The sequence below is a fragment of the Lichenostomus cassidix genome, chromosome 5, assembly GCF_008360975.1.
Source record: "Lichenostomus cassidix isolate B80296 chromosome 5, HeHo_3.0, whole genome shotgun sequence".
Classification (NCBI taxonomy): Eukaryota; Metazoa; Chordata; class Aves; order Passeriformes; family Meliphagidae; genus Lichenostomus; species Lichenostomus cassidix.
Window position 1 is genome coordinate 48740204 of NC_139486.1, and position 23779 is coordinate 48763982.

At 37.5% G+C, this 23779-nt stretch overlaps 1 protein-coding gene across 1 annotated transcript in view; it reads right to left on the reverse strand.

The window, feature by feature from the left end:
* OTOG (otogelin) overlaps positions 1-23779 on the reverse strand; it is a 93625-nt gene that overhangs the window by 13769 nt on the left and 56077 nt on the right. Inside the window, exons 33-45 of the mRNA XM_085062962.1 lie at positions 23210-23488; positions 15706-15823; positions 14947-15026; positions 10825-14534; positions 10024-10192; positions 8928-9064; positions 7652-7741; positions 7098-7281; positions 4166-4386; positions 3185-3323; positions 1932-2126; positions 878-1090; positions 26-130 (exon numbers count right to left, since the gene is read on the reverse strand). Coding sequence (XP_084919088.1) covers positions 26-130; positions 878-1090; positions 1932-2126; positions 3185-3323; positions 4166-4386; positions 7098-7281; positions 7652-7741; positions 8928-9064; positions 10024-10192; positions 10825-14534; positions 14947-15026; positions 15706-15823; positions 23210-23488 — 5640 coding nt within the window. The remainder of the gene's footprint in view (positions 1-25; positions 131-877; positions 1091-1931; positions 2127-3184; positions 3324-4165; positions 4387-7097; positions 7282-7651; positions 7742-8927; positions 9065-10023; positions 10193-10824; positions 14535-14946; positions 15027-15705; positions 15824-23209; positions 23489-23779) is intronic.

Here is a 23779-nt window from a genome sequence, read left to right on the forward strand (position 1 = left end):
TCTTTACCTTTCAAAGGACACCTACCACAAACATAGCTGGGACAACAGGATTCTTCACTGTAGTAGGTGACCAACTTTTCCAAGCTGCTACACTCGGGGATTAGGAGTTCACAGAGGCTCTGATTACAAACTTACATAAAGAGGAAAAAAGAAAGAATAAGCACTTTCTAAACTATGCATTTATAAGTCAAGTAGAGCAGTGGCAAGCAGTATTTGCAGTTAGATACCCCAAAACTCCACATCACAGACATATGAAAATCACAGTGGAGCAGAAAAATCCCCCATGAAGCATTATTCAGAAATGTTCATCATTTGCAACACTCTCCATGGAGCCAATGTTAAACTAGAGCTGAGTCCTTGTGAGAATAAAAAAAACAAACCTCCTCTGGAAAATTCACAACACCACCATATCAGGCAGTGAAAACATGAAAATTGCTTGCAATTTCTTTTTGAAGATGGCTTTTCTAAGCTAAGTAAGAATTAAAAGAAGAAAAACTTTTCTATAATGTTTTACTGCTTACTTTGTCAATTAGATAAACAATCATCTGACTTTTTCCTCAGAATTACCTAGATAATTTGTTTGTATTTGGATATTAAAAATAAAACAGTATGCTCTACACTTGAGGGAAACACAATTCGTATTCAAATAAACACAGTGCTATTTCCGTCCTCCTCCTATTCCCCTAGCTTTCGCCCAAAACCTACTGGATATTGAGTCAAACAGTACAAAGTTTCTACAGTTTTTTGCATAATCTGTAAATTCAAAGTCTTTTCCATTTGCTTCAAAAGTAGCATGTCTATTGTGAAAACAAGCCACAGAGGAAGGATATCTGCATATTCCAGCAGGCAGTATTCATAACCATGAAGGAATACTTACTACAGATCTTCTGAGGGCAACATGTCTGATCATCAGGAACAAGCAAGGCCACTTCTGCAAATCGCTGACAGTCTAAATTGTGGATATCTGAACAGTTGTGCTCCACTGGAATAATGGTCTCACTGTCAACACATTTTTGCATACAGCATCCACTCAAAGAAGTTTTCCAGATCTCACCCACAGCATGAGGTGCTCCTGAGCTGTCTGTACAAGCTGCATCAGGACAACAGAAAACAGAAGTAATTCCTTTTTAATCCCAATTTTGATCACCATTATTTTTCACAGTGGATGTGGACCTATGAAGCATAAAAATCCCAGAGTTTTAAAGGCTTGACTATGCCAATCACTCCACAAAAAAGTGAGAGAGAGTCTGCAACTGAGTTTGTATAAGAAAGCAAGACACTCAGCACCTTCCAGAAGATTCAGATCTCCAATTTGTTTTGTGTCTCCACTGCAAGGCCAGTCACTTAAAATCCCAACCCAACCCTCGGGTTTTATAGTAATGATCTGAAAAGAACTTATTTTTGTATTTCGCACATGTCAAAACTATTATTAATTTACAGTGCTTTAGTTGTCTGATTTATCATAATCTGCATCTTTAAAGTTTGTGTTGTTAGGGAAAAGAATAGGTGTGCTGAGGCAGAATTGCAACGAAAATAAACATGAATGCTGGCAGGACATACACATGTATTATTCAAACCATGTAATTAACTGTTGTTGCATGTCATTTGAATTGCGTTGGGTGTCAAAAGGTTGGACCCTTGGCAAAGGGCTTGGGTGAAAAGGAAGCCAAGACTAACACACTTAGAATACTAGAATACATAAACTTCAAAGACTTTGAAGAGCATTGTCCAGCTGAGAGAAGGTGAGCAAAACTGTGTGTCACAAGGATATCCCCCGCTTGCTCACCTGCAGTTAATGCTCACTGAACATCTACAATCCTCAAATGAATGACATATACAGACCTCACACAACACCAAACCAGAACTCAACTTATGAAGTATCTGACCACCAACTTGCACATAATAAAGAAAAAAATCACATCCAAATATACCACATTTTTCTTCAGGAATACAGACAGCAGTATGAGTCCGGTGAAGGATGGTCCCTCCAGCACAGACACAGCCTTCTGTCAGCACTGAGCAGGAGTCTGAGTCCAGAGAAGCAGCCTCTTTATTCTGACAGCTCTCTGGAACCTCACAGGCAGCTATGCAAGGCTGGTAGGAGAAGTTTTCAGAGCAGGGGAAGGCTAGGAAGGAAATAAATAAATTGGACATTGTTCAAGCTGTAATCCCATAAGGCAACATCTAAGAGAAGACATCATTATCTTTTTGTCAACTTCCTATGCTTGCCAATTCGGTTAGATCTACCAACTTGAAACACCAACACAGACCAGCCACCCACAAAACAAATTCAAACATAAGGAATCTGCAAGCACTTTTACTTCTCTTCTTGTAATAACATTTTCACGAAGCTTTGGTTTGCATTTTGGCAGTAGATATATCGAACCATGCAAGAGTGTTGACACAAAATAATTCAAACTTCAAAAATATTTTCAAATACTATGCAGAACAATCATGGAGTGTTCTGAATAATTTGCAGTGGCCAAAGAAAATGCATCATTATGGTATAAAAATAAGTGGAATGGGTCCCTTCACAATGGATGGAATACATATTTACAGCTATATTTTGTAAGAGCTCCTTTTAACAGTTACTTGCTAAAAAATCCCTACAAACTGGAGAATTTTAAAAAATTGGCTGTTTTAAGCATTAGACTACAAGACTATTATCTGCAAGGCCTGATGACATGCCTGCATGAAGCCTGTACACATACACACACCTTAAATCACTTTAGAAAAGGCATCACTTATGATTTCTGTGTACAGTGAGTTCTCTTATTTTGGGAGGATCATGCTTCATCAGTAAATCCTTCCATTTTCAAGCACCAAACCCACAGACCTTCCTATGTTATCACTGCAGGGGGCTTTTCCTAGGTGATCAAGGACAGCAAAAGGAGATGCTGCAATCCAGCTACAGATCACATTTGGCCTTGCATTTTGGTGTTGCTTCAGGAGAAGTCTGCTGCCAGGATGCACTAAATTCTCAGGTTTTACTCCTTAATCTCCATCTAATCTCAAAGGTACTCAATTTCTCTAATCCATTCTCCAAAGGCACAGCTTTCTGCAGCAGCATCAAAGTACCTGAAGACTCAAGAAGCACTGGTGTTTTCAACTTATAGTAACTCTTAAATTAGGTGAATTTTGTGTCTGTGAACACTAGAGGTGCACATACACACTGAATACTTACGGCAGTAATCAGAGCTCCTCCACTCTATACAAATATTGAATTTGTTGCACATTGCCACATAGGCAGCTAGTGAAACACATGGATTTTGAATGTACTCAGTGTCTCGAGCCCATATATCACAGAATAGCTCAGGTGGAATCTAACAAAGAGAAAAAAAAAAGAAAAGAGATGGCACCTTCACAGAGTTATGCTAGGTATGAAAAACATTGACCTTTTAAAATATCAGATACAAAGAAGCCAGGAGTTCTTGGTTCATGGTAAGCTTTCATTGGTACTAGTATTTACAAGTAAGACTTCCCAAATGTTGACATGATTATATGCCTTAGTTTCATCTCTTACAAGTGCCAAGGTAAGAGGTAATACAGTTTTTCTAATAGAAAGCACAATTACTTTGTTCCTTCTTACCTCTATATTTTTGCCCTCCTCTTCATCAAAATCAACTATGTACAAAAGATCACACGGTAAAAGTACAAACATGACCGCAAATAATTTATTTGCACACCAGGAGTTTACTATTTGCCTTATGCTTGCTCTCAGGGGTCTGTTCTACCCTCTCACATCTCCAAGCTGGAACTCTGTCTCTAGAGCCTTTGAGAATGCAGGTTCTCACATTACCTACTGCAATTTGGGACTTGTTAAATTACTGAAGGCTTAAGGATTAATTAAATCCTGAAACTATTTTCTTTTACATTTTTCTACATATTATTGATACAGCTGAATTATCTGTGACTGGTTTACAAATAACATGGCATTTCAAAACTGAAAGAGATGAAATTCTGAAAGTTGCTCATTGCAACTCCTATCAAGCTGCCACACTCTTCAATTACTTCTACCTTATAACTGTAGGCACACATAAAAATATACATTTCATTCAACAGATATAGTTACATGTAGTGTCACATTAATGAAATTATCAAGTATACAAAATTATATCTCAACTGCAGCTCTCTCAAAATGTAAGCTTGGAAATAGTTAACATACATAGGGGTGACAGCTGCTGAAGGTCTGGTTCAACACCATTCTTAAGCACTCTGAGCAGTCCATGACTGAGCAATTAGTTTCTTGATGCCTGTCTTCTCCGACATACTTTAACGTGTCTGGCACTTGCCAGCTGTCTATAAAAGTCGATGGTGAACTATTTTGGCTTAAAACTGTCCTGTTGGGGAGCATCAAATCATTTTCCAAGCTTCTATCACAAAACCCTGTGAATTACCAGAAGGGGATAAAAAAATTAAGTAAGTTAACACGTGAAATACGCTTGAAGTAGCATATTCAAGAAAGTAAACACCTTTTCAAAATCTTATACAATATGACAGTATCACAACCTACAACAGATGTAGAAAAGTCTTTGTTAGGATAAAAATACACAAAATTCAGAAAAATTAAGGAAAGCAAAATTAAAGATGCATCTCTGAAGAGAAAGCTACTGCATATCAAAGAGTTGTCCAGAGAGCCCAGCTAAAAAACTGAAACTTCACTCCTCAGCTGCACAAACAATGAACAAAAACACATTTAAAAAAGGCTGCAAAGCACCTCCATGTATAGCAACAAATTAAAACTATAAATATTATAAAATGGAACAACCATAAGATGCTAGGATGCTGATCTGATACTGTATTTCAGAAAATACTGAAATATTCTACTTATGCTTCTGAGCAATCTTAAGCATCTACTGGCTGAAGAGGTACCATAAATTACAGCTTTCTGCACTTCTAGCTATACTTAAAATACCACTTATACCAGGAAAAAGAAAAAAAAAAAAATCAAACTTGTCTGTATTCACTTCTCAGAAGGCATCATATTTTTCTGTTTTAACTAAGATAGTTGATAATTTTGAAACATTTTGGAGCAGAAGAGCAATGTAATTGGACAGTGACAGTGGTCAGCAAAGAACATCCCAGTTTTGCAGTAGTCTCCTCAGCAGGTCCTTTAAAAACCAACAGATAGAAAAAGGCAGAATTATGGATCAGTCCCCCATTGTTTCTCCCTAATCAGTTTCTGAGACTTTTGTATCAGACTTCTGGAATGTTTTCTTCTGATGTCTCCATTTTTCATCTAATCTAAAGCTTAATTTTTCATCTGTTCAAAATAAGTATTTGTAGATTTCACCCTTTTCTAAAGATTTGATCTGTTTTACTGTTTTTTGCAATTTCTGATGACAATTGGTGGTACAGAAACAGGCATTCTGAGACAAACAGTTTTCCAAACTGCTTCTGATTGAACCTTTTGAGTCTGTATTTGCAACACAGATAGAAGTATGTGATGGTTCTGAAAGACTTCAAAGGATTGCTGTCATATCAAGGATATCTTTTTTCACCTCTCTTACACATTGACAAGGAGATTTAACACAGCAAAACTAAAGCTTCACATTTTTCTTGGCAGGATCTGGTTGCAACTAGAACTGACATGCTTTAAATGTTTTTCACCAGTTTTGCTATAGAGATGTCCATGTTCCCTCCCACATCCCTCATCTCCCATCCCAGCTCTTCACCAGCTGCCACGTTTGCCCAATCCCTGAACTGTAAAAGACACCACTATTCTCAATCCTTCCAAGGGATGCTAGTGCTACAAATCTGTAATGGTCTCTTCATTTTCAGCATTTCCATGAAGCTGAGAGATCAGGACCTACCAATACTGCAATACAGCTAAAAGACATCTGAGAAAACTCAAATAGAAGCAGCAGACTAACACAGAAAGCACAGGAGATCAGGCTAGACTAATCACCCTGAAAAGATGCAGTACAAAAAGCTCTTTTGAGCCAGGCTCTGTAAGAGGCACCAGACAGCACTGTGCAGGCAGACTTATGCAGAGAACCTCCCAGAAATACACAGCACACTCCCTGAAGTTGTACTTGCAACACCATCCACAGAAACATGCTGTCATCTAGTCAAAATGCCTTGTAAACCAGGAGTGTAATGCTCCAAATCCTCCCTATCACAGTAATCAAATAGGTAAAGGTAAAAGAGATTTTCTGGATAACTTGAATCAGGGTTATTATAAAAACCCACTGTCTTTACTTTCTTGTTTCTGTTTGATCTAATTACAATAACAATTAGCCAAACAGAGTGAGAACAAAAATGAAAACAGAATTTAGGGCAAATTACAGATAACAATCAAATTTCAAAATGACAAATTCAAACTCTCTTTGTGAGAAGCACATTTCTGTCAGCAGGACTGGAAAGTGGACTGAGCTATTCCTGGTATTTGATACTGAGCTACAGGCATTTGCCCTTTCTGAAACTGGAAAGATATCCACTCTAATTATATGATCTCCTTAATCCTGATTTCCAGCTCCAATTTACAGCAGATAAATTTACAGATTCAGCTATCACAGTGGGGATTTACATCAACAAATACATGCCTGCAAAAACTATAACACCCCAGCTTATTCAAGGCCGTGTTTTTTAGAAAAAAAACAAAGAAGGCAAAACTAGTGAACAGATCTAACAGAGTGCAACATTATTACAAAATTCCCTCTCAAGTATTTGCTACAACAATTAAACTAAGATTAGCTCTCTCAAGTTTCCATTTCCTCGGAATTTTGACCTTTAGAAAGTGAAAATAGTACGTATCACATCCTATCAGATGGATATCAAACACTGAATCTGTAAATAACCGTATTTGAAATTACAGACTTAGACCTGTCTTAGTTATTTGGGTTTGGTAACAGCAATCATGCCTGTGATTTAAACATGTTTCACACAAAAGCAACACTGGGCAAAAAGTGATCACAGGGATAGATATCAAATACAACTTCAACAATTAACAAAATTAATGATTAATTTTAATAGTATCTTAAACTTTGCAATGATATGGGACAGATCCTGCAATAAACAGCTTTTGTAATGGGGAAAATATGTTTCTCTAGCAAAGCATCCGAAAGCCTTCATTTCTTGCACTACTCTATACTTACCACACAGTCCCAAAGCTCTTGGTTCTCTGGTACTATTGAACTCAATAATCATCACACCTGTGCTGTGAAACCACTGAATTCTGATTTTTGTTGGGGTCTCAATTTCGTACTTGAAGCCTGAATCTTCAATTTTGTATCCATATTTTCTAACAGTAGGCCAAGCAGATCTTGAATTTACTGTTATCTAAAAGACACACAGAAGAGAGGTTAATTGTCAGGCAGAAGACCTAAGACCAGATTCTTGACAGCTTAGGAATTTAAGTCCTAACTGATTTCAGAAGCAGCCAGGCTTTCACCACAAAGATAATACAGGTACCAAGGGTAGTAACAGGTTATGTGCCTTGGTCTGTGACTTACATCATTGCCTGTCCTTGGATCACAAGCTTGGGCCTTGAATTTACTAGAAGTTTACTAAATTACAAAATTGGAACAAGGAATCATATGACCTATTTTGCTCTACTCTATTCCTCAGTATCCACAAGAAGAATACATGAAGCTGATTACAGAAGTAAGGTGTTATCTGAAAGGAAAACAAAACCCCTCAAAATACTTACTTTTCTACTTAAACGATTGATAATAATTTGATTTGATATATAGGTTAGATTCAACATTGCCAAGCACAAAGAAGTTGAATTTGAATTACCCTGTGAAGAAAGCAAAAATACATCACCCATAACCATGATGTGCAAAATCTGCAGGCATTGGTTTCTTACTCGTTTTAGGTACTGGGATATTACAGATTTTTGGGGATTATACTATTAAGGTAGGAAAACCATTAAACCATTGCTGATTGCGGTTTCAAGTCAAGACTACAAAGTTTATCTTAATAAACAAACAAAATACTATAACCTCGTTATTTTCAGCAACTGTGCTACATCACACAGTCTTTAAATTACAACAGAAACACAGGTTTTCAGGGAAAAAAAATTTGGTGGACTAGCTGCTTGGACACGAAAAAATATGAACTACATATCTGAAGGTCAGCAGGAATGAGACTAGGAATGATGAATCTATATGATATATACAGCACAGAAGTAACAGATCAGGAATATGTGCATACTTACTGAGGTAAATGGGGATAAACAAAACAGAAAATACAGAATAAAACAGGAAAACAAATCTGAAAGTCACAAACACATCATCTTCATATCAGTAATATTGAGCTTCTGAAATTAACTTCCAGAAGGTGAAACTTGGGACCAAACTTTGCAGTGGACGTTTATATAGACATGAAAATTACCAACCTTTCACAGAAGAGACAGAAGTTTTAGGAGTTTTGTAAAGGCTCATAAAAAAACCCAACTTTTCATGACAAAAGCCAATTCACACTACCCATTAGGCTTTTTGTCTTACTCCGGTGTCAGAAACTTGGAATGCACAGGGGTCCAGCTCAGTCTGGCGTTCCTACAGTCTTTTATGGCTCTGAAGATGAGTGTTTCCAGTGCAAGTTTCTCCATATGAATATAGACAAAAATCCTGCATTGTGAGAGACTGGTGGTATACTTGTACAACTGTGGTGGTACTTATTATAAGGCAGCACTCACAGAAGTGACTAATGATGTAAATCCACTCAATCTCTCACCACCTTGTCCATACTACACATACCATAAGGTAACCTCTCATCCTCCAGCTGCTTCACAAGGAACTATGCATGTACAGCCAGGTGTTAGAGTGTTATACAATTCATAAGTATCGCAAAAGGCAAGTACAATTCATACATATTGCACTGAATAATAACCACAGTATGAAGCATTTACTATGCTCTTGCTTTTCAGATACATCTTATTAGCAGCACCAAACACCTTTTGTTAGTTGATAAATGTTAGTTACCATTCTACAGTCAAGGACATGGATGGTTATAGTTTCATCTTGAGTTTGACTAACAATGTAGGATGCTTCTTTGAATAAAGCCAAATTGTTTCCATCATAGGTTACAATGCTCAGATCAGAGAAAATGGTGCAACGACCTAAGGAAAGAAAAAGTAAATGCTTTTTTTTATTCTGACTTACTTTAGAATTCTGGTAAATCTTACAAAATATGAAGATAAACCAATAAATTTCATTAGATGAACTAGCTTACTAAGAGTTTCGCATATTCAGCACATATTTTCACATACTTCATACCATTGCATCTTTGTAAACAGACAGCAGAACCAAATTCTGCATATTTTCAGTGGGACAACCTGCAGACCTCTGCAAATCAGCTGCTTCCTTACAGTTCTTGCCAACAAAGGTTTGCAATTTTTACAAACTCCAAACTAGGAAAAATCATGAGTGACAGCAGATCATGTCAGATCCACAGTTTCCTTATAGTCTTGTTCCTGAGGTGGAAAGATTAATTTTTCCTCAGTCTTATTGCTAAAACTTTTGTATTTCAATAGGCTTGGAGCTCTACTACGAGTTATTTCAAACTCTAAAGCCTAAGCAGAAGCTCCAATTGCTTATCTCTGCATAATTTATTTCCTATTATGAACTAAATTTAATTTTCTTTAAGGTTTGGATTCTTTCTGCCCAGTTCTAGGTAATTGATGGGAGTGACTACAGCACAGAGCCCCCAGACTGCTAGCAGAGCTAGTTAGCAATGTAGGGAATCTTCTAATCCTGAAGTGGATACAAAATGAACCAAAAAAAATCTGTATTGATCAGGTGTCCCCTGATTAAAGAGATGACAAGATGTGTCTAAATTAGACTTGGACATATCCACTGCAGATACCTAAAGCTGAGTACATTAAAGAAGCATTTTCATTTTATTTCCCTGGATGTAAAACTACAATTTTAAGTTTCATCAGAAATGAGTATTCCATACACTATGCATATTCTATATCTATATGCTGTGGTATAGAAGTGTCAGTTTTTAGCCTTCTTACCACATGCATTACATTGTTACCTAAATGCACTTCAAAAGTACTGCAGAATTAAAACTTACATGCACACTCCCACTTTGGGCAGCATTTGTCACCATTCGTTTGAGTAGCGAATCCTAAAACTCCGCAGCTGGGCTGAGTAGCATTGTATGGGCAGTTCTGTGACTTATTAACTTGGATCAGTTGTCCATCCAAACAAATGTGTTTAATGCACTCACTCTCTGTGATTGGCTAAGGCAGAGTCAATAAGAGACAGAGGTTACCATTCTTACCAAGTTAGTGTCACAATATTGCAGAATTTTTGTTGAAAAAGAGTTCACATTCTTCTGCTACGAATACTTTTTGATTCCCATGACTCTGACAGAAGCTACAAGCAAAGAGTACCTTTGAACTGACCATTCTGAGAACAGATTAACACTGTTGTCCTGTTGTAAAGACGAGAACAGCACTACTGACTTTTTAACCTCACAACAAATAAAATTGGGAAGGGAAAATATGGAAGGAAACAAGCAGGAACCCAAACAGGGCTGTCTGGAAAGATGTACAACATGACAAAACACTGCCACTGGACAATATGAAACATTATATTTTGCCAAAAAAAAAAAAAAAAAAATCTTGTAACAGTCACACTCAGAAAACTGAGGCCTGAAACCTAGTGTAGTGTAACATATGGGGAAAAATGTTATGTGCAATGAAGTTATCCAAAGTTTCAGATATAATGGATAACATAATCATGCTCTCTTGTTTATACCAATACTTTAAATCTTAAAGACCAAGACATGGCTCACAACTTTTTTTTTAATCAGTGTGTAAAAGTAAGTAAGAAATATTCCAAATCAGGCAGGTGTTTTGTATCTACTCACTGTACAAGTTTGAAGAGTAGCTGTTTCTCGAGGCAACATAAAAGGTGATGCTGCAGCTCCTGACATGGCTTCAGCTGTTGCTAATCCATCAGAAAATGTTGTAGTCAGGCCATGAAATGGTTTCAATGACAAAGAGACAAATGAGGAAACTGATGGAACTGTTGTATCATTTGGATGATCAGGTACCATTAACACAGAAGGTGTTTGCATCTCAGGTGTTATTTCAAGTTTTGAAGTTTGCGTAGTACTGACTGATGATGGAGCTATAGAAGAAAAAGACTGTGATTCAGAAGATGAAGGTACAGTGGACAGAACTGAAGTTGTGTTTGTGAAATATGGAGGGTAAAATGTCTGAGGTGTAATGGTAACACCCTGAGTAAGCACCGCTTGGAATGCTGTTGTTAATTCTGACTCTTCAGATTTTACTGTGTCGAGGAGCATGGCTCCTTTGGCTTCTGAAGTAACAGAAGGAGAAGTGAGCTCCACAGAGCTGATGGTGGCTGCTGTAACTGCTGCTTCTTCATCTGAAGCTGCTGATGATGAAAGGGCCTCAGTTGGCAAGGCTGTACTTGGTAGGACCATGGAACTGTAGGCAGTGGCTGAAGGCGTGACCTGCTTAGGCAACACTGCAGTTTTCTCTGTATCACTTTTCCTTGTTGATGTGGATCCCAACACAACAGGAATTTCTGTTGTTTCTGGTAACAAAACCACTGAAGAGGTTGACTCAGAATCTGGCAACGGAGATATTTCAAGTGTTTGTCTTGAATCAAGGGATTCAGTAAACGAGGCATGGCGTGTGAGTTTTAGATCTGTAGCTGCCTTTTGAGTGGAAAATGAAGGAAATGGTTCTTTTTTAATTGTTGTTAAAGAGGAAGTGACAAGTGCTTCTGGTGGGAAAGGGGAAATTTTAGTCCCAAAAATCAAGTCAGCTGCTGTCCTAGATGGGACTGTAGGCTGCAAAACAGAAGTCCTTGATACAAGTGGCTGTGTGACCGAATCAGTTAAATGCAAATATTTTTGAGTTGGTAAGGTAACTTTCGTAGGACCTCTGGAAGTAGGTAATATACTTGAATGAGTGCCTTCAGGTAGTGAGGTCATTAAGGGGTATAAGGAAGTCAGTTCTACTGTAGCTTCAGTCATGCTAAAGACAGGTTGTGGCTGACCAGTGTATTCTTTTAGAGATTCTTCAGGATACTGATGAACTTGGCTTGCCAATGAAGGTTCAGAGGTCTGACGACCAAGTTCAGTAGCCTTCTGAGTAGAAGAAGGTGGTATAACTGTGGTCCTTGTGGTCTGTACTGAAAGTTTATCTCCTGAAGATGTGTGCAAGGAGAAGGGGCCTGCTGAAGACAGAGGCAGGGATGGCTGAGCTGCAGCTGCTGGAAGTTTCACTGCTTCTGTTATACTTTGAACTGTAGGTTTGAATGCTGTAGAAACCATTTTAGTTTCTACTGAATATTTTGGTGTGGTTGCTACTTCTGGCATCAGTTGTGTTAAAGAGGGTGAAGAAACTAATTTATCCCCTGGATACTGAGAGGTGGAGAAAGTGTAAGAAGACTCTGTTACTGGAAGTGCAACAGAAGGTGACAGAGAAGATTTTTCTTTGCCTGTCATTATTTTTTTGGTTGTTATAAGCTGACTGCTTAATTCAGAGGATGAGGAGAATGTGGCATTAGTGATATTCACTAGTGATTTTTCATCTGATACTGTTGGTTTTGAACTTGATCGTTCTAATATAGTAGATAAAATAGAGAAAGTCAGGACTGGAGAAGTCTTTTCTGTTAACATAGATTTTGGTATAGTTGTTCTTGGATATAAAGAGATTATTTCATGGGATGTATGCATGGGACTGAGAGTTGTCAGAGATGCTTCTTTTCCATCTGAAGTTAGTGAAGGTAAAGAAATGTTTAAAGAGATTAGAGAAGTTGATGGTGAAAAAGTCAAAGCAGATGGCTTTCCAGTAGAGGTGGTAGTAATACTTTCTGCTTGTGATTTATCAGGCTGTGTTGTCAACAATGTAGTTTCAGTTCCACTAAGGAGAGCAAGTGGAGATCCAGCAATGGATGTTCTTTGAGGTGATTCTCTTTCTGTAGCAACAAAAGGAGCTATGGTGGTTTCTCTGGTTTTCATTGCTGATGTGGATGTGGTAACACTACCTGAATATGCTGGAGTGCTTGTCTTCATTGTACTTGAAACCAGAGCTGACTTGAATTCTGTAGATGTTTTTCCAGAAAACAAAGTTGACTTTGTTGCCAATTCAACATGGGATGTTATTTTGGATGTTACCTGAACAGACAAAGGTGTCACACTGACAGTCTCAGCCATGGCAGGATATTTAGTGTACAATGTAGTCAGAAACCCTGTTTTGTTTAGAATTGTGTGTAAGGGATATCTTGTAGTTGAAACAGTTTTAAATGTTTTTTTTAATTCACCTGAAGCTGGAGAAGCAGGAGTAGGAGCAGACACTGCAAGTCTCTTTGTAGAAAGAATGAAGGATTTTTCAGTACTAGAACTAGGATGCGGTGAATAGGGAGGGGAAAAGGAGCTTGACATGTGCTCCATGTGAGATGTTATTTTTGGGACTTCCATTTTATGAGTTGTAAATGACAACAAAGTTGTTTCTGATGATCTCTCTTGAGTCTGTAGAGTTGTCATCTTTGGACCTACAGCTGCAGTGAAAGGAACCTCTGGAATACCAGTCAGGTGTTGAACCATTCCCAAAGGAGGTTGTGTAGTTGCCTTTCCTAATGAAATAGGTGGCGTGGATGTTGGTGAAACTGTAGTCTTCACACTCTGTTTGGTTAAAACAGATGCTGCTTCTGTTGTTGCTGAAGACAGTGGCTTTAACAAAGATGAAGTAGTGAGTGCAGGAGAAAATGATGTCTCTGTAACATTAGCTACTGTGGTAAAAGGCTGTTCTACACTTATTTTTGTCCCTTCTGAAGTTCCTGTTAAGTTTACTGGTGGTGTATACGAAGGCACACCCAGAAGTGGTGATGTGGGAAACTCCGGAAGATATGCAGTAGTTTTTTCTGTTATTAATTCAAATGAACTAGGTGCAAATGTGGTAAGTCCTTCTGGTTTTACTTTTGCTTCTTTTGTGGGAAGGGTTCTTGTGGCTATTTCTGATAATTCCATTATTTTAGTTTTGACTGGCATTTCTGTTGTTCTAAGTGTAAGCGGTGCCCCAGTAAAAACAGAAGTAGCAATTACTCTGCTTTCTGATTCTGTGCTTGTAGTCACTCCATGTGTAGCACTTGCTGTTTGAGGTTCTGTAGCCCTCAGGAATTTAGTGGAGCCACTAGTGATCAGTTGTATCCTTGTGGAAGTTTCTGAACTGACAGCAGATGGAAACAAAGGAGAAAAGTCAACAGAAGCAGACAAGCTTACAGTAGATTTGGTTGTCCCAGTCACTGCTGTAATGCTTCTCCCAGATGTCATTTCTGTTGACTGTGAAGAAATATTTGGCAATAAGGTTATAGCTGGAAGTGTTTTACTAGATGTAATAGCTGGAAATTCCATTTTCCCTGTTGTTGTAGTGAGTTGCAATTTTGTAGCAAGTGTTGTTTTGATGTCCTTCGCTTCAGGTACAGGAAATGAAGTTGCCTCTTCAGTGATCACTGCCAAACTTGCACTTGGTGTAAGGTGTGGAACTGCTGGTGTTTGAATGCTGAGAAGTGAAGGTGGGCTATCATCTGCAGGTTCAATGCCTGAAATCAGATGCAAGACAACAGCCTGAAATTTAGGAATAATTATAGTGATGGAGCCAGCAGAGCTGTAGGTTAACTCATATAACTGATCTTTTCAATTGCCTTTAAACTTTTAAAACTCCTAAACAAATAAAGAAATCAATTCATTAAATTAGTTGTTTGGCATCCAAAGTTACTGAAAATTTTTATGAAAAAAGAACACCTTTCTTAGTTTAAAATTTGTCTCCTTTTTAAGGAATGAAATTATTTTAACTAAAGTGTATGTGTAGTGAGTCAAGATTCACATAACTAAGGTCATGATTACTCAAATGTAGGCACTGATATTTAAATCATTACTCAAGAACTGATAATAAGCTAAGTCTAATGTAGATATTAAGTCTAATATATGATATATATAATTTTTAAGACATACAGTCTTCAAAATAAACGCATCTTTGAGTGATTTCATCCAGCAACATGTTGAGAGGACAGGCAGGGATGCATCCTTCCACTCTAAAAGAAAAACAATTAGTATTAACTACTTGAACAGTATCTTCTGGATCAAGCACTCAATTTTAGGAAAACAGAATCCATATATAAATATGTTTGAGTAGACAGTCTGGTTCACCTGAGTATACTCCTTCAAAATGTCATTGCCATGACTTCCATTCTCACTCAGATCTAAGGTAAAGCATGAACTCTGTGACACTCAGCCTTTGAAATGAACAGTCACAGCTTCAAGAGTGAATGCTATTGCTTAAGAAATACCCAAGATTTTTACATGCCAAAATCTGAATGTCAGTTTTGCCAGACTTAGCACAAATTCCAATTGGGAGGAAAAAGTAAGGCCAGATATGGCTGTCGCACTGACATAATGGAAAATTAGAGGCACAACTGTTTGAAACAAACTTGTAATAACCTCTCTTTACTAATACTCTATAATACTCACAAAATGAAAGTTACAAATATACCAGTCATTCCAGAACCTGACAGTACACTCAAGGCTGAAATGTCAGTTTTATGTGGCTGCAGCAGCAGGTTTTATTCCATTTTTTTTCTCTTTCCCTCACCTCTTTACACAAGAAGACAGGCCTGATATACTAAGTGCCCCTTTGGTTGCTCATACTCCTATTATTCTTCTTAAGTATATTGCCCAAATTACACACTTTTCCATAAAAATACAGACACTTACTTTGGTACTGTCTGACAGTTTTTTCCAAAAGGGTCCCTGCATGTCTTGAAACAAGGGCTTGTGCAGGCATCATAACGCCATTCACATGTAGAATGGGACAGAACTTTAAATTTGACATCTGAAAAACAACAAAGATCTGTTATTCTCATATATTTCTAGAAACACACAGATACATATCAGCAAGAGGCATGTCTTACATTCACTGTAGCATCTACACAGACAGTGTTTATTTATGTGACTTTCAAGTCACATAATGGAAAAGCAAAGTACAAATTCAGACAGAGGAAGAGCTAAACTTCAAAGAGAGAATAAGCAGAAGTAAGGACCAGCTATAGTTCCAGTACTTTCTAGAATACGTAGAAACTTCATAAAATTAATGTAAAGAAGAAACTGAGTGAGTGTAAAATTTGAGGAACACATTTGTGGCAATCATCATGTGGGTGACACACATATTCAAATGCACCATCATTCCTTCTTTTTCACTCCAACCCTCCCTCATCTGCATGCAGACTGGTTTGCTGCACAATGCTAGATGAGCCCAGTGGCTCTTTCAACACCTGCAAGATTTACATGATCTATCTGGATTTCAGTCCCTGCACTACGACAGCCCAGCCCAGCTCCCTCTGGTAGCAGTCAGGGCAGGGCAGTGACACTTCCTGTACATTTAGGCCTGCAGAAGACCACTGTCATCATACACGGGTCCTCTATAAACTGCTAAACCTCAGCTTAGAGCGACGTTGCTCAGAGCCTACAAAGAGCAACTGCTCTTACACTGTATGTACTTTAAGCACCAGAAAGAAAATGCTAACTACTTAGAGAAAAAAAAAATCCATTTTTAGCTCTTTTAAGCCTTTTTAAAGTTTTCCTGATCTTTGCTTGACTGAGACACAAAGAGAGTAGCTCTTTTACATCTTCGTGAAGACTGTCAACTAGTTTACCATGAAGATCATAAGAAATTGCTCTTCCTGCAATTTAGGGAGTCTGTACTTACAAATAATTATCTCTCTGCCATTTTTAACCAATTATAGCTTCTTTTAAAATACAAATAATTCCCTTAAAAATACAAATCAAACTCAGACAAAAGGGTGTGAATGTTGCCATCTAGCGTTACCCCTTTTACATCTCATTTTATTCAGAGATGTAACTTACCACTGCTTTTAAAAATGCAGTTCTTACAACAGTAAAAAATGGATTTATTATACTCTCAAAAGAAGTTATGTACATGCCACTGAATTCTTCTGTGATCTCATCTGGTGAAACCCATATAAGTTACATAAATCTAATGTAGAAAGGGAATTTTTTCCACATATTTTGGTGACTGATGTATGGAGTTTTGTACGCACTGGCTTGTCGAGTGGTAAGGTTTAAGGACAAAAGATATATGGCAGAAAGATAGAACATATCAGAGACCTGTTGGCACAGGCAACCACCAGCAGTAGCAACAACCAGCAATAACAGTAAATCCAAGTTGAATCTAGGAAATCTCATTCATGAATCTACCCCAGATTAAGAATGGGGACAAATCCATTACTTTTAACTCTGGCCATAAAACTCACCATAAACCACAGAATATTTTTCAAACACAATAAGAGTAGATGCTTGCAGAAGACAGACTGTAACCTGATGAAATGCGATAGTTTCTCATTTTAGCAGAAGAGTGACCATGAATTAACACTTCCAAGTGCTGGGATTAACGTACCCTCTCCCATTCTCTAAATGAATCTAGACTTTTATGAAATGTTAACCACATTCTCCTCAAGCCGTCCTATGGACTAAGCTAGGAGTTCAGTGGTGTTGCATGCCATGGTAGTAATTAGGGTGAATCTCTACTAAAAGGCATAGCATTTGCTGAGTGGTTCATAAATGCTGTTTTCAGTCAAGATTGAAGTCATGCTTGTCTGCAAATTTTGTCTCTACTTGTACAGAAAGACCTATGAACAACAGATTAATTCATGAACCCAGCCATAAAAACCGCTTTCTAAGAGCTGTAGAGTCAATGGACATTTAGTCAAGGGATTTTAGAGAATTGAGTATGCCAGGCCAAGCTGTATCAATGTTTCTAGTGTGCAAACTACATTAAAGAGCACACCAAATCACCCCAGTAAGAGTGGAGTATTTGTATGAATTGGTTTCCTTTTTCTCAGAAAGCTTTCAGGGTGTCTCTGTAAACACATAAGGTAGAGTGAAATCTGTGCTTTGCTATGAGTTAAGGGGAAAATCCTTTTGAGCAGCAGTGTAGTCATTCATCATATTTAAAGTTTTCACTATTACCAACCTAACTTCTGGAATGCCTGAGCATCCCAAGAATCAAGCCACTATAAAACAACACAAAAGAAAACAGAACACAGTGTGAAAACATCTGCTCTGCACTGGTGCAGCCTCCCCTCGAGTTCTGTGTGCAGTTTTTATATTGCACCACAATATAAAAAAGACATCCAGCTGTTGGAGAGTGCCCAAAGGAGAGCAATGAAGATGGTGAAGGGGCTTCAGGGGAAGCCACATGAGGAGTGGCTGAGGTCACTTAGTCTGTTCAGTCACCTTCACCACATGCTTCCCATTTTGTTAATACATAAATTCCCCCTGCAGCAACCAGTAACCCGAGCTTACTGTACCCTGTGCAGCAGCAGAGTTCGCTCACTACAAAACAATGATAAACAGTTTCTAGACAATGAATCGAGCTTCTTGTATCAAGCATGTGTTTCTCAAAAGGATTCGTCATGGCATTTGGAGATAACCATGTGTCTCCTTGTCAAGTCTACCAGCATTTGTCTCCTGCTTGGTGACACAGCAAATCCTTTACAAAATGGTGACTGATGTCCTGGGTGACAGTGGCTCCAGCTGAGCCCACAGCTCTTATCTGACAGGAGCTGACCACATCAACACACTGCAGTAATGCAGAAACCTCTTGTCAGAGCACAGCTATCAACATTGCCAAAGACAATGTATTAAAAAATATTCCCCAACTCCATTGCATTCTCACTTTCTTGGACATCAGAGAACCATTTTCTTCTGTGTTACTTATGATTTTCTTCTTCATGGCTTTCAAAAAGAATACTGCGATAATAACAACACATGCTACCATTCAATGAAGATTTTTAATATTTTATCACTAACAGACCATGAGGTTCTGCTGAGTCATAACCTCTTTTCTTAGTAACTTGGCCACATTTTTGTGTGTTGATAATTCATACCGTTCACAAGTCCACCCCACCTTAATTTTCTATGCTGGCTTTTACCTCACAGGGACAAATTTTGCCATTGTTAGAAACTCTGTATTATAAGTAACTCCAAGTTATACTCAAAAATGGCTATTTACATAAAAATAAATTCTAAAATTTGAAATGTTCCAGTGTTAATAAAAGGTTGCATTTAAAAGAAAGGTTTAAAAAATAATTTTAAAAAATCAAGTATTTGGATATTCATTGTTATCTGATGCTTTTTTTTTTGGTTTTTCACTACTTTAACTCAAAATTTTAAAAAATCCAGTAGGTAAAAAAACTGCTTTTGAATTAGTTCTATTTATAATGGCAGCAAAACTCTGCTTGGTAGCTTAGATTGCCTGTCTCCTCAGTTACAAGTATAGAAACATGAAATCCTATCTACCCACTTAACACACACAAACTACTAACAAAGTCTGCTCATGACTTCTAAGTTTCTGCAACGAGAAATGTAAGCAAATATCACTGGAAAAATTAAACTTTGTGCCCAGCCAAAACATTGCTGAAAGCAAAGTATAATTACCTATCTCTCATCTACTCATGGTTCCGTTTACTATTACAATGTTAACATGACTATTTAATCTCCTTCTATTTAATCAGCCAAAAATGGTACGTCAAATGTTTGTGTTTGTAGCATAAAAAGGAAAGATGTTATTCTATGGTAACGTCAATCTGATTCTGGGAGCTACCAAGCACATGTGTCCAGTGACACACACAGGATTTACAGGTACAACAGCAGTTGCTCAGCGTTTTCCAGGCCCAGGGTCCATGTCATGATCTTTTGGGACAACAAAGCACATGAGCTCAAATTAAACTCAACAGCAACTCATTATTAGTGAATCGGGACACTCTAGAAAATTAATTCTACTGATGGAAATGGGTAAGAATAAATTGAAGCTTCAATAGTCAGTAGTATCACATATAAAACTGATTTAAGATAAAAAGATGGTTTTGTAAAAAAAATTTCTTTAAAATGTATTTAATTTTCAGTTTTGCACCATGTTTCTGAATGTGATTCAGTTAATTAAGATACCAAGATTAAAAGGAACTGAAAGTGCTCTCTTATCAAACTTAAAACATTGAAAAATGCCTCTATGAGATGTGCCTATATTTAGGGGATCTTGAGATTTTAATTTTAGCTGAAAATTCTCTCTAAAACAGACCCTCTATTTACAGCAAGTTAGCAATTAAAGCACATAAGTAGTATTATTAAAAACCTTATTGCAGAATTTATATAGGGCAAGTCACATTTTCATAACATACAGAAAAATAATAGAGATCATTAACAGGTGACAAATTATATGAATGATAAATGGTACCTAGCCAGAGCATATAATTTTTTAAAAAAGGTAAAAAAGCAGCTGCTGTGTCCATAAAAAAAATTAAATCATCAATTCCTTCATACACTGATTTCCCAACAATCTTTAATGGGAATTGATTGCTCTTACATGATATCTCTGGGCTTGTCCATCTAGTAAGACTAAGGGTGTTTTTTTTTGACTGAATGCATACCAATTCATTTGCTGGCAAAAATTCCCAAATAGAATGCAAAAATGTATTTTCTTACAAATAAGTACACACTACAAGTTAAAATTCAGTTTTCTACTCCATTTCCTCAACTGTTTGTGTGAACAGGGCAGCAGACAAATCGAAGCACAATGAAAACGACCCAATTTTAAAGCTGAAGTGACTTTTCATGGCAAATACTTCACAGCCTTAGTGCATCCCAATGTGACAATATTTATTGCGATGAAACTGGAAAAAGTGACTCGTCAGCTGACTTTAGACGGATATGTATCTACTGCAGTGGTGACCAGGTCACTTAGAATTCTTCCTTTTGAATGTGCGTCAGAGCATGAAGAAGTCTCATGAGGAACTCTCTGGCCAAGGGGATTTACTGGGCCTATTATTCTGCTCCTGATATTTATCCTCTGATTCCGCAGGAATAGCTGTTCCCGGTTCAAGGGTTTCTGATCTAAGATGCAAAGCATTTACAATAGTCAGCAGGAAACTCAATATGCTTTTGCCTGCGCACTCTGGAGCTGGTGTAACTTTTCCATTAACTTAAACAAATGCTGCTGTATTTTTAGACCATGTAATTACCCTACATCAGCAGGCTGGCCCTTGTGAAAGTACACTGGAGAAAGATTGGAGCCCTATGCTCCTCTGCTTATAAAACTCTGAAACCCAAGCCCTCGGATGTGGTGATTAATGAAATACTTCTTGATCATTTGATCTGATCCCACTTGCTGAGGTAAATTGTTTTAGTTTTCCATTGGCATAGATAGGATTTTTTGGTATAATGACTGAAGGGTAAAGACTTCACACTTGAAAAGACATACCAGTCTGTGTTAATGGACGACCACTGAGAATTGGAACATGTTTTAACCTTCTTCATTCCTCCCTCAAAGATAAAAGACTAAGGAGATATTTTTGTTAGGTCCAAAAAAAGTTCCTTGCTTGAAATGCTGTATGAACGTCCTGGTAATAGCATTAGCTCTCTAATTCTGCCGTTCAAAAACCTCAACGGCTCTGTGATTACAAGCATTTGTCAAGAGGCAACAGACATTTGGCAATGACAAAATCTGTCATTTTTCTGAAGTTGGAGTGTGCCAGTCAACAGCTGCATTAGGCTGTCAGCATAATGTACTGCAAAACATCAGCAGATTCACAATGACACCATTAACACTTTAATTCAGTGTTTTGATAACAAGAAGTTCCACGAGGCGTACAGTTGGCCTCTTCTGTTGTAGAAGTCAGAGGCTGCTTCAGGTTTGTCTTTGCCACAATTCAACATGGTCACTTTAAAACATGGCCAGGCCATGCTTCATCTGATACAGTATTTAGTTTTCTTTCTTTGCTTGTAAAACCCATCTCAGTTTCAGGAAATGAAGGACTGTTTTTAAAACGTGGTATTGGCCAGGAACACTTATTAAAATACTTCTGCTACTCAAATCAACAAATTACCAATGCATTTTAAACTGTAATACAATAAAAAAGTTTTAGAAAATAATCACTTGTGGTGATTTTGGAATTTCATACACCTCACTTGGTTTCAGCAAGTAATTGTTGCCACTGAATTTCATAAAGTGAAATGAGTATGTTTGACGTATCTTATGCTCTAAGGCAAGTAAAAACTAAAGCAAAGACTAGTTACTAGTCTAGTAACTGCCTATTCACTAGTCTAGTGAATAACCTGCTTTGCTTTATTTTATAGGCCAATACAAGTTCTTGCATGTTTTTCCAGACCTGTAAGGCTGTTTTAATTTCAGTACATGGTTCCACTTGTTTAAGAATATATAAAAATTGTTATTCTTATTATTTCTTTTCCTTACTAATCTAAAAAAAAACAAAAAAAAAAAGAAAGAGCTTGACTGACATGATTTTTTTGTGTGTTTTTGTCATCAGTTCTTGTAGGAGCAACATCTGCATCCAGCTCCTATGAAGGGATCCTCAGAGTGAACATCTTCTTAATTTCTGATCCTAATGTCTCAGTGGAATGGAGCTATTATAGCGATGGGAATCTGCCACATAGGTAGAAACACCCTCACAGCAGTCTATGCTTTGTATTCAAGAGCTGTAGATGCTCAAGAAACATTAGGGGATCTAGATGTCCATTTCCCAAGAAGAGGTGAATACCTCCAACTAGATGATGACTGAAACACAATGGGTGTTTCAAACGTCAAAACAAAACGCCTGGATAAAAGTCAAGGTGTCAAGGGAAAAATGAAGTTTGAAATGGTGTAACCTCCAGGCCATGTTCTTAGCACTGGATGGCATTACTCCTGAGCAGACCACAAGGTTTGCAAGGAGAATTCACTGGACAGAAATTTTTCTCTTGACAGCAGACAAAGGAAAAGGAGAGAAAATGTTGTCCACAGACCTTAACTTTTATAAATCCATTCAATTCTTTTTTATTCCCTTCATGAATCCATTATTTATGAGCATTATTTATGAATGTTCTACTCCTAAAGAATTTTCTTACCACCTACATAGCAAGCATTGCCCAGAAACTGTACACTAGGAATGTATTTTCAAACCCATTTGGCAAATAAAATTGTATGTCAAGATATTTAATGGCTTTTCACAAGAAAACAGAATCTCATCTTCACTACAATGCTCAGGGAAAAACATTTGGAGCCTGTGTATCCCAGGGTATCCACAGCTCCCAGTGATGTAGGGGAGAAGTAAGCTATCTAATAATCTCTGAAAATAACAATGCCATTTATCCTATATTTGCATAGGCAGAAAACCACCATTCTTAAAATTCCATTATAATTACCCACCTACAAGTTTAAAAAGGGTTGACAGTCTGAACTCCTCCGAATGATGGTACTTCAAAAGGTCAACTGACAAGGGCGAAACGTGGATGAAGTATCCTGGTTTTGCAAATGACTCAAAGGAACTGTATCCCGAAAGCCATGTATTTTTGTGAATGACAAATGTAGATCTGTTGTGAAACTCTTCTGATTTTTTCCATTTAGAAAGAACAAGGGTATTATTGGAGACCAGCTGAAGAAAATAGTTTGGTCTCTCAGCTGTTTCAAATGAAATCAAGTTGGAATCTGAAAAAAAAACCAAAACACAGAAAACGCATTATTTGCTGATCCATGCTTAATAAACTAAATTCATTCTGATGTGCCATTATTGATACTAGTAGCATGAGGAATGAAAACTGACTTTGGCCTTACCAATGAAAACAGCCTGAATCTTCTAAGAAAGTACACTATGAATGGATAGCAGAGTGCTAGATTGCGATGGTTATTTCGTTTTCTAAATACTCTACAGATTCCAACAGTAATACAAAGAGATTAAGACATTTGCCCACACCAGGATAAAGGAATATAGCCTTGCAG